Source organism: Vanessa tameamea, chromosome 12 (genome assembly GCF_037043105.1).
Source record: "Vanessa tameamea isolate UH-Manoa-2023 chromosome 12, ilVanTame1 primary haplotype, whole genome shotgun sequence".
Lineage (NCBI taxonomy): Eukaryota > Metazoa > Arthropoda > Insecta > Lepidoptera > Nymphalidae > Vanessa > Vanessa tameamea.
In genome coordinates this window covers 450374-463048 of record NC_087320.1, presented here as the reverse complement: position 1 = coordinate 463048, position 12675 = coordinate 450374, and the positions used below count along the sequence as shown (strand labels likewise).

General features: G+C 31.6%; 1 protein-coding gene across 1 annotated transcript; it reads left to right on the top strand.

Moving 5' to 3' along the window:
- The first annotated feature begins 10727 nt into the window (after positions 1-10727).
- Positions 10728-11375, top strand: LOC113401491 (protein atonal-like). Its single transcript, XM_026641425.2, has one exon. It carries the CDS (start codon positions 10773-10775, stop codon positions 11247-11249), a length of 477 nt encoding a protein of 158 aa, XP_026497210.1. The 5' UTR covers positions 10728-10772; the 3' UTR covers positions 11250-11375.
- Positions 11376-12675: the final 1300 nt, after the last annotated feature.

The following is a 12675-nucleotide window of genomic DNA, read 5'->3' as shown; positions in this document are numbered from 1 at the left end:
TTAATTATCGTATTAACAAAGTACCTATAAAAGATGTCTAACATGTGTAATGACCGTATTATTATTAATTATATTTTTTATTAGAGCCAATATACGGTTATAGTATTTGTTTAACGAAGTGTTTCCTAATTAGTCGAGTTATTACCAACATTATTCGAGTAAGATATACCAGAAAATGGAATCTATGGCTAATGTATTAAAGCATATTTCGCACGTATAATTTATTAGCCGTTAATCTTTTGACAAATTTATATATGACGTCGACATTACATCAACATTCGAAATTGAACTCTATACATATATAGGGTTTAAAGTCATTTTGCATATATACGTACAAAAGAACCCCGTCCTGTCATTCCTCTTGCGGTTTGCGACAAAGACACTTTTTGTCCTCAATTTCTATACTTTTTCTTGTGTCCGGCGCCTGCGCACTGACTTGCGGATCCTTGTTTCCGATATTTGTCAAATTAGTCGGTGGACTTTGTGAAAAAATAATGCAAATATTATTTCTAGCACTGATTATCATAACTGGATGAGTTTCAAATGATAATTTTGACAGTTTGTTTATTGTAACCGACTCTCCTGTGTGGCTTTTTTTCATCATCGGTATGTTATGAGTGAAAAAAACTATTTACATTCTTAATGAGTTGGCAATGGTTCGGCTAAGAATTGGCATTGGAAACTAATAATGGTTGGGTTGATTTCGAGGTGCGGTACATTGCCTCATAGTGAATTTGCAAATATTCACTATTGTGAATATTTTCAATCTGAATACGTCTGGGAGACTCATGAAAAAATCATCATTTATATTTGATAGTCGATATTTAACTTTATGTATTTAAATAAAAAAACCAACCACCTCGAATAAGAATTGTTTTCGGAAATGCTGCCAAAGGCAAACAAAACTTTTTATAAGTGATAGGTATGTCTATCGCCTATATTAGTAATTATGAATTAAAGATTATTAGTTAGTTATATTAATTAAACTTTGTAAGATGAACTACATTCCCAAAATATATTGTAGGTATTTTGATCGAAGGTTTCAGTTGTATGATCGTTGTATGGTTACGATTACATGCGGACAAACCAAATAATATTGTATGTTTTTTGACGAATAATTTAATTTCAGTCACAATGACAAGTTGATATTTTAGAAAATCTCAGCTGAATTCTACGTCAACGAAGAATACCTGAATTCGGATTCGAAGTAATTTAAGCTAAGCGATCGTATTATGTAAGTAAGTAGGTACATACTTGTATATTGAAGTACTTTTGCGGTTTATGTTTATAGATTTCATCAAATATTATATTCAATTATAGTACGACGCAATTTAAATGTAGCATCGAAAAATAAAAAAAAAAACACCAATCGTTAATTTAGCGAATGTATTTGGTTATTACATATGCGTAAAGATCATATTCGCATAAAAAAAAATATATTGATGACTTTGAAGACGCACATAATTCGGATGTGATCGGTTTTACTAATTTTGCTGATGGTACATCTAAGTTGTGTCGTACTATACTATGTATGAAATCGGTTCGTTGTGCAGATGATAGAATTATGTACCTACTAGCTGTTGGTCAAAAAATATTATAAAATCATTTACATGAACGCCTCATTAGTCGGATTTTTACTTGCTGGTAAAGTAAGCTCATCTCGGTCATACCACCTAGTCACATATTCTAACGTTAAATACCAATATTTAGTATTATTGTGTTCTGGTTTTCAGGGTGAATGAGCCAGTGCAACTACTGATACAGTAATTACGTATTACTACTCAAGGGTTGCGTTGTAAAATTGTTTATAATTCATACAGCGTTTTCTTACTTCTTCCTTAACACAAGTTGTAAATCCACCTATTAAAAAATATATCATTTTATTAAATGTAGGAACAGGGTATTAGGGAGTCAGGGTTTATTATGCGTATCTGTGACCAAGGTCTGATCAAGGCAGAGTCGATTCCAAGCGAGGCCACAAGGAACAGCTACTTTATAATAATCACAGATAATCGTACAAAAAACTTTACTTTTGTGAAATAAAACCTTCTTTGTCGAACATCGCGTGATCATTGTGGAACACATAAATGGACCTTTTCATCGAAATTCTTTTCACTTCACCCGTGGCAAGGGCGAGTTACCGTTCACCGGGAAATTTTAAAAAGGTCAGTAAATTCAATTTATGTATGTATGACCCAGTTTTATTACGAAACGTTTCTTTTCAAACAATGCAATTATAAGTTACGAGAACGGGACACGGCTAAAGCATAGCGAGGAGAGATAATTTATTCTGCGGACCCAATATTTGCAATAAATTGTAAAAACTTAGCTAAATATCATTTGATTTGTCGACCTCTTTATAGTAAAAGAAATAAACTAACATTTTCTTTAGTTTTAGTTTCAGTTTGTTTTATTTAAAGCAGTTATGTTTGATTTTATTATTTCACGTTCATTAGGCGTACTGTAATGGTTAAATTTATCACGTTTTAAATAAATTACTGTCACTTAGTTCTAAACTGAATTTGTAAGTATAATACTATTTACTAGCTCCGCGTTTGTAGCTACAAAATCTTCAGCTTTATATAACAGTACAATCTACTGATACACACGTAAAGTTAATAAAAGCACGTAAAAATTATAGATATGTTCAGCTGTTCACTCAGGAAGGCATGCACCTCTATACTTTATTCCAACCATAACAAGAAAAAAGCCAAATACATTTGACAGCAAATTGACGCGATATCATTGGTCGAGAGCTTGATTAATCTATCTATCTATATAACGTCGATGAAACTGTGATCCTAATTTTGGAAGTAAAATTAAAGTGGAAATTAGTAGTTAATTTGTTTATATTTAATTTGGGGCAAATATTATGTAAATTTAAGAAACAATTGTAACCCAAGGCACGAATGCACATGTGTGTGGTGAAAAACATCACAAAAAAATACATGATTCCAAATGTTACTTAAACGGAGTCCTAAGTTTTAATTCAATTTCCATAGCAAATGCTATGGAACGTTTAACTTTTTTAAGTTCAGCTCGGTGGCTCGGGGCTAAAATCAACACCTCCGTTTCAAAAACAACAAACTCGAAATGATTTGAATCAATTTGATAAAATTATTATAATTGATTGGTTATCCCCAATTGCGTTCAAATTGATATCGTTAGATCAAAAAGAAATTGATATAATTATCGAAACACAAGCAAAACAAATCGTACATACGGTTTTAATACAAATTTTAAAGTTCAGTAGGGTTTTGTAATTTTTGTCTGTCTCTTAACTTAGTAAAATGTCCTTTATTTTATTTGCAATGTTTGCAGTTTTTTTTTTAGTTGGACTAGACTAGACTGTGTCAAGTTTAACACATTGCTTCTGATCTGATTGTAAAGATTTTTTATGGTCAGCGTCACCTGATTCTGCATCTAGGATTGACTCAACATGATGGAACTCCTCATGTCAACCAGTCTACATCAAACACACGAAATTTTACATACCATTATATTTGTTTGATAGTTTTTTTTTTAATTATTTTGGGTATAAGATTAAATTCCTGGATCCGCTACTACGTTCATATATTATACAATATTACGTCTAACATATTCCACAAGCATAATACAAAATAATCATCTTATTGTTAAGTTATTTCCGTATTTATAATCCTAAACGGTTTCTTAGAAAATTTGCCCTAGTAGCGGTTGAACGTGTTGCACCATGCGACATTTGTAAAAAAAAAAAAATATTTAATAAGTTCTGGTTTGATATAAAGGATACTTACATGCAACAAACGAAATAAAACAAACGCTGATGAAACGTGATTCCACCGATAACAAAGGTCACCTTTTCGCAAAGTATTACAAAAATTCATTGACTATTACAAAGTAAACAATCTATGCAACCAAACTATTGAAGACGTTACAATAACTTGGCTTGATATTTTGAGTTATAGTCAAACCGAGTAGAGATTATTTATTAAAAAAAAAAAATGTAAATCAACTTTAGGTAATTTACATTCACATGAACAGATATAAAAAATACTCACATTTTTAATACTAATTTTCTTTAGTGCTTAACAGAAATATAAAGATCCCATCTACCTTCCGTCCTCCCAGGTATTCGATCCCGTTAACAGTATTACCTGAGTAATCAGTCACTCAATGACATTCTTTACAAATTGAAGACGATCACCGTCGTGATTTAACTGACCGTGACCGCTTGGCGTGTGTCGTGAACGTTCGCAGACAAAAATAACAAGCGATTATCAAATTAGCTTATATATATGTATTTAATATTTATAGTAATAGAAATAAACACTAATTATTCGTAAATGTATTTAAAAAGTCGATGAAGAAACCTTTACGAGTATTTTTTAAGAAGCTGACTGGAACCGAACGTTGCTGTGCTTAATAAGGATCCTGACAGAAGGAAGGCTGACTATATAAAAATTCAAAATTATTAGTAAGAAAAAAACTAGAATTAAACATAATTATATATAAGTAGATATAAAAATATGTGTATAATATATCAAAAATTTGCAACGAACCGAGCGAAGGAACAAAACAAACGAATACTATAATACTACAAATGCCACGGATAATAGTCAAAGTAAATATATATACGATATTTACCTATATATATTAGTGGTTTTCCCGCGAAACTTCGCGTTTGTTGAAAAGAGTTTTAAGAAATTTCGAAACTCAAGTGAAGTCACTTATGTACATTTGGCACCGAAATGATGTAACCTCTTTTAAATGAAATTACATTATACATTCGTTCAGTTAGAATTGGAATTTGTCGAAAACTTTAATATTGTTTACGTTTTTTCTTTTTCTTAATCAGCTCTCTAACCGGCCAGTAACTTTTTCCGCTCTCTAAAATTAATTCTTTGTTAAACCAAGAATCCTCTTTAAGTTTCTGCACATCTAGTGCTGGAGTTTGGTATTTTTATAGGCAGTTATCATCCTATAATCACTGGGACAAAAAACGGTTTACGCAATTACATATAAATGTCATATTTAATACTAATTGAAAGTGGTTTTGATGCAGTCAGAAACATGTTATATCTTTTAGAATAATTACTTGCTTGGTATGGCAGTTACATTATATATTAGCCAGCAGTTACAGGCACAGAAATAACACCTTAGTGCCCAAGGTTGGTGGCGCATTGGCGATGTAAGAAGTGGTTTATATTTCGTACAGCGCCAGTGTCTTTGGGCGGTGGTAACCATCAGGTAGCTCATTTGCCTACCCGCCTACCTATACCTATAAAAAAATCCACATCAAATTTAAGCTGAGAAAAAATAATTAACGACTAACAATACGTATTATGATAAAAGCAATTTAAAAGTGACTCCATAGTATCTTATTATTAAATAATAAAAGTTCTAAATATAGTATTTAAATCGCTAGATGGTACCAGGAACACGGACTTTGAGACAGGAAATTTCGCAAATGAACATTTGACATCTATATTGACAATAATATCTAAAAATGTAATATTTCATAGAAAATAATCTAGGCAACCGGAACAAAGCCGCTGTGATGACTATAATTTTCTCTGAAACATTATAAACCCCACAAGAAGATACATCAGACGCGTCAAATGTAACAGCTTCCGTGACCGCTCTGTTATTATATTAAACATTCTATTGTATTGACAACGATTTCACTAAAAGCCTTTTTTTATATTATACCGCAAACATTAATCCTGCATCGTATGTATTACAGAAATGGCTAATGTACTGGCTGATGGTGAGGCACTATGGTGTGAAATAATTAAAAAAATGCATTTGATGTTTTAGGATTTTGGTCGTAGCCCCTTTGCCTGTAACAATACGCAGATAAATAAAGATTCGCAATTACTTAGTGGACAGCACATGGATACTTTAATGAAGAGAATACGGATTCGTGAATTTATTAACTTTTTATTTTCCTGGAAACATCACGATCTAAATTCTGCTCTAAATCTCGTTATATTGTGTTAAAATTTAAATAAATCATATTATGGTAGGCTCTTCAATCGTCATTGCACAGAAATATATTAAATCTAAAGCTACCACAGGATGGCTGTTGGCTGTAGACTCGTCGTCTAGATTTGATATGATTATTAAAAAAAAATGAACATTTAATGTCAATGAAAATTAATTAAATAACAAAAAGGTTTAAAAGAGCAAAGATTGATTTTCATTTTCATATCCTACCAGTTACAGCGTTTATACTGCGCAGCGAACGTAACCGAATGGGATCACTAGTCGCAAATAATCACTTTGAAAAACCTTAATATCCGCCAACATACAAACCGCGTGTGGCCTCATATTAAATTAACATAATCATATAAATTTTGATAACTTTAGAGGGGAAATCGGGGATTTTTTTGCTCATGAATATTTATAAAAGAAGGCTATTGTTTTAAAACAATACGGTTTAGACAAATTGAGATATTATAGCATTTATTGATACAATATAATCGATAGCAATTTTTCATTTAGGCAATTTGATTAATAACTTAATATTAAGTTAACGACCGACATAAGTTTAACATAGCTTGGTTCGTTGCTAATTTGGTAACTAAGTCTATAAAGGATTGCCACTAAATATAATAATGGTTTTAATGTATGTAAAAATTATTTAGAATATCATATTATTATCAATTTTTTTTTTTTATTGGAAACAGATTGGCAGGCAATTGTGCCACCTGTTGTTAAGGCCAGTGTAAGAAATAGTACCCACCTCTTACATCGCCCATGCGCCACCAACCTTGGGAATTAAGATTTTTTGTCTAGTGCGTGTAGTTACCAGTGTAACTGCAACTGGAACACGGTTATATTGAGAGCATTGTAATTTGGCGGTATAATATGACAAGTGCGTGGTACCTACTTAGACAAGCTTACATAGCCCGACCACAAAGTATACTAGGTATAAAAATAGATAAAATGTGTGCTATTTAGTTTTAACCTGGTCAAAACATTCGATCCGACATCAAAACTCCTTAACTAATTCATTTTGACACTCGGAAGTCGACCCGGAACAGAATCGTATGTAGCGGGTCAACCCTTGCTCTGCGGATCCTGTTACAATCGGCCCCATGCTTTTTGTGGTCTAGCAAATTATTACACCCGACTTACTTTTGTGTCCCGTTTTAAAACGTTTTGATTGCGGTATACACATTTGAGGTTGAAGAGTTGGATGGTTTGTTTTTTTTTTTTTACCAACCCTTAAAACAATCAAAACCAAGCGGATAAGATCATGTACCGATTCAGATTTAATTTCTTCTTTATTTTAGAGTCTTTTTTTTTCATTCAGCTTCAGTTTGGTCATAATTCTATGTACATACATTACAACAGGATTTTTTTGTTACCAAGGCTGAATTAAAGTTTCATTAAAATATATTTAAAAAAACATGTAGTTTTAGTATAGGTACCTATTAAATACAATTTAAAAAAATCATGCTCAAATTTAACTCCATATTTTATTTTATTTTTTATATTAAATTTAAAAGTATTTTTTCCATCGATACTTAATCTTATTTCCCATATTATGAAAAGTAAAAAAAACTACCTAACTGTACCGACCGAGTTTTTTTCACAGCGCGAAATCCGAGCGTCGTTGAAGGGTTAATGGCGCGTGAAACGAAGCTAAAAAACAAACTGGATGAATATTTACACGCTGTCGACTGCCATGTCATAATAAAGTTAGATTTTAGAACTGATACATCAATATCGTATTAGATACTTTATTTTAAATGTCACTTTCAAATTCAAGCATATTGTATGAGAAGATGAATTATAAAACTTTTTAAAAATATTTTCCTCGCTATTTTTTAATTTAAAAAAAAATGCTATTTGTTATTGTTTTATAACAATAATATTTATTCCATATTCGAAATGATTAGAAATTGAAATATCGCTAAACAAAAATGAATATATAATATTTATTTCTTTTAAACAAGATTTATTTATGACGTATTCATTATGATAAGTACTAATTTTACATGAAAAATCCAGCGAAATATATCAAGTCTTTGATTAATGAAGTCGAGAAAAATAGTGGTCAACCGTTGGCCACTGAGTACACGCACACTAGTAAAGTAGTATAACGTCTGGCGAGTGTCAAGCGTAGCTGTCACGCACACGAAGATAATAAAGTTGGCTCACTTGTTTCAGTTCTTTTGTAGTTCGACAATCAAAGAAAATAACTTTGTCTGGCCATATGAACCAATTTCACCGAATAGTTTTACACAAAACTCTGCACTCTCTGTAAGTTGAATTTATTTACCATTCTAAAGAGAGCTGTTTGTTCTATGAACGTCGATAAATGTGACGATTTATACTCGAAATACCTACGTAAGGTTTGATTTAATCTGTACATCTATACATAATATAATAAAATCGGAGTGTCTGTTTGTAATATTAAAATAACCGCGTTTTACTAAATGCATATGTATGTATACACGGTACATATACCTAAATAACATTTTTTACAATTTTTGTCTGTCGGTCTGTTTGTTCCGGTTAATCTCTGGAACGGCTGGACCGATTTTGACGGGACTTTCACGGGCAGATAGCTGATGTACTAAGGAGTAACTTAGGCTAGAATTATATGTAAAATAATAATAAAGTCACGCTTTTTCATTAAATTCAAACGCGCACGAAGTCGTAGGCGCAGCTAGTCATAAAATATAATTTTAGGTTATTGTTTACTATTGAGCCTCCTATCGGTCCCATCCAATATGAGCTACATTACCTAAACTGGTACTTACGTCTAATGGAACTTGAATAATAAATTTAAGAATTTAAATATAAAACTATTAAATCTTATTTTTTCTTTTTTAGGTAATCCATGAATGGACGTTTTGTACGATAGTGATTTCCGGTTGCATTATTTATAAACTAATATTAAAAAAGGATCTAAAATTTAATCCAATTAATAATACTTACATAAATCCGTGATTTTGGCGTACATGTGAACGAAATTCTGAAAATCCTAAAGACCACCTGGGGAAGAAAGATGCTACAACATGGAGCTTTGAAGAAACAACGGATTTGATACGGCATTATAGATGGATATATTGGTCAAGTGATCTGATTTGTAACTGTGGTGTTACTTTAGTTAGTAATTCAGAGTTTTTTAATTTATAATTTTTTTAATATGGATTTAATAATTCGACTTTTATAATACATACATATATAAATGTTAACAGTCAATGTAATTCTTATCATTTATTTTTCGAAAATCTGTAATATATTTAAAATTAATGTGTTTTTAATTACAAATATAATTTTATAGAGAGTATTATTTATTAAATAATTAATAATATAATATATAGGACTATACGTATATAATCAAACTAATTAACGCATCTATTTTATCTAACATCAATGTAACTTTGGGCCACCTACAGTCCCGTGTTGAGTTTCACCCACCTCGAGCACCTAGTGAAAACTATATCACTGGGTTCGATTCCCGGGTCACTCGGTGTCGTATGCCGACTGGTTTGCGAGGGAAAAATTTTAAGTTGCACCTACCTGTGTTTTAAGTTTATTTTTTCTTTTATTTTTTCATTGAAGGCTTAATTATAAGCTTAATTGTTATGATTTATTTAAAGCACTCAATAATATTGGATTTCAAGTATATTTCCTAATGTAGATTTCGTAATGAAATTGCAACGAGTATTAAAATAATTTATACTGAAACGGTAAAAAGTGTTCAAATATCCTACCACTGGACTAAAGGCCTCTCAAATGCATGTGGTATAATTTCACCCAATCAAGGCAGATTTCACGTTTACCACCAAGTACCTACAAGATAAATTGCAAACAACAATAGACAATAAAACTAAGTAATGTTTGCCCGAAATCGAACCCACTATTGTCGATCAAAATCTGCATGTACCACTTCATGCAGTTATGATGATTATTTACATTATTATAAAAAAACACCCACGAACGAGACAAAGTATTATTTTAATTAAATTAAAAAAAACATAACTTATAAATTTTATTGACTAGCGGTTGCTTAACAGTTAGTGTGTTTAGTATGTTGAAATATTGCACATTTACAAACAGATAGACAAAATATAAACTAAAAAGTTATGATATACATTTATTACGTATAAAAAATATCACTTTTAATTATATTTCAAAGTCAATCGAGCGACAACATCCTTTATGATATCACATTTTATAAATTGTATTAGGTGTTTGTCCTAAAATATTAGAAAAATTATCTTCATTTGTATACGAAACTTTTGTCTTATACTTGTGTATAAGAAACAGTTATTATTAAAAAAAAAAAAACTTTCATTACAAACGTATGTCCCCGCGACCTTGCAACATCCCTCTATTTTTATTTATTTATTGGAAAAGTTACACCATCAACATATTACTAAGCACTTAAAATTAATATCTGTTGGGTAACATACAAAATGATACGTCTTTAAAGGTGTAAACAACATCCCTCTTTCCTCTTCCTTTACGCAGTATCAATAAATGACGCCAATACTACCACACAACTATTACAAGCTATAAAAATAGGCTTAAGCCAAGGATACTAACAATCCTGTATACGCACGCACACGGGGGAAGAAATAATTAATGATGATTGGCCTCAAATTACCCTCTCGAAGCGTAGATCCGTCTCCCTCGCACCCCCGTCAAAAACCGCGCCCGACTCTCTCTAATAAACCTGGAAAATATATAAGGGGGCCAGGTAAACGGGAACGTCAGAACCCTTCGGGATACCGTTGTGAACGCACCTGTGTATCGTTCGAGTCAACATGGCCGCCGAAACTTACGGACATCGTGTATTGTATTCTGAAAAGGACATGTTTCCAACTGATGTCATGTTGGAATATTCTACGGAGGAATGTTACTTGCCCTGGCCGAGGTCACCCGACTCGGGCCGGTCGAGCTTGGAGCCGACGCCGTCCATGGATGGAAGCAACCAGGAGTCACCGACTCACATCGCGTACAGAGGATTGCCGAGCGATCTAGGCTTAGAAGACAGTTCAGAGGATTTGGACCTGGAAGGTTCTGGAAAGAGACGTGGCCGAGCGACCAGTCAGGCTGTTTTAAGACGACGTCGCCTCGCAGCGAACGCCAGGGAAAGAAGACGTATGCAGAATTTGAATAAAGCTTTCGACAGACTGCGCGGTCATCTGCCGTCTCTCGGAGCTGATCGCCAGCTCTCCAAATACGAGACACTCCAGATGGCCCAGACGTACATCGCTGCGTTATACGAACTATTGCAATAGAGTCGCGGTATGTTCAGTGATGTTAATTAGATGAGTTATTTATTGAACAATAATATCAGTTGCCGAAAGAGATTCGTAAGTTAGGAGTATTGCCAAATTTTTTTATCTGTTCTAGAATTTAGTGACGTACAGGGATATTTATTATCTATATTTAAGTACAGTGCTCGTTACCACGTAGGTATAATTACGTCCGATTAAGTTTAAACATTTCGCGTACCGTGTTTAAAATTGGTTTACGCTTATTTTAAACTTGCAATCGGTTTAACTTAATTTTTAGTTAATGTAATCCGTCCTACCGATATATTTATTTAGTTTTTTTTTAATTTTCAAGTGCTAAATTATTAGCTTGAATAATTTAACACGATGAATTACTTAGCGTGTGTCTATTAAGTTAGAACATCTTGCCAATTAAGTATTATGCGTGAATTACATTCCGTTAGATGTATTGTACAACAAATGTATTGTAATAGTTTTAGTACATAAATGTAAATTAATTCACTATTATATAGTATATAGTTTATTGTATTAAAATGTTTTGTAAATAAAAGAATGTTTAAATAAATGTTGAAATTTTATTTATAATCTTAGTAGTAATATTTATATTGTGTTTTAAATTTATATACCTGCACAATTTAACTCTTCTTACCCATAATACAGTTTATAGATGAAGCCTCCATTGAAGTATAGTAATGTGTGATATAAAAACGAGAAGATAAGCTATTCCATATCATAATTCCATTCCATGGTATATATATATACAAAAAAAAAACAATATAAAAGGAATACTAATTCTTAAATGTATATAAAATCTGTGGTCAAACATTTATTATTTAGCATTTATTATTTATTACCTATATATCAAAATTAAATATATATAATAATATTATTATAGTTTTACAAGTAAAAACATTCAATATTTTATTTATGTATAAAAAATCATAATAATGAAAAATACTCAGAAACGTTTACTTCAGATATTTTTGAAACAGATCTTTGAGTATATTATGTCTTCGTAATTCAATCGTAACCTGTTAATAAGGTTTTCATGGCTCAGTGGCTAAAAGTAGCAGTCGTGGGTTCGATCCTTCTACTCGGAGGCTATATCTATATTACCAGTATACCTTACCTTATATATATACTTTATTAAAATTAATAATTATTTTCTGATTGCATTACAATTCATTTCGTGATAGCATTTTCTACTTAGCTCAATAGAACTTAGTTAGGGCTATATTTGAAAGGCTTTAATTTTATTAAAATGGAAATATCTATAAAAATACTAAAGGTACATAATAATTCAAAATAAATGTTATTATTAAAATAAAAGTAGCTAATGAGTTTCTAGCTAATTCTTTTAATGAAAATCTAAACTAGAAATTAGTGTTTTTTACGTTAATATTAAATTATAACACATAAAGACGCGCAC

Excerpts from the sequence above, each read along its gene's own strand:
- LOC113401491 (XM_026641425.2), top strand. The coding sequence starts at position 10,773 with ATGGCCGCCGAAACTTACGGACATCGTGTATTGTATTCTGAAAAGGAC.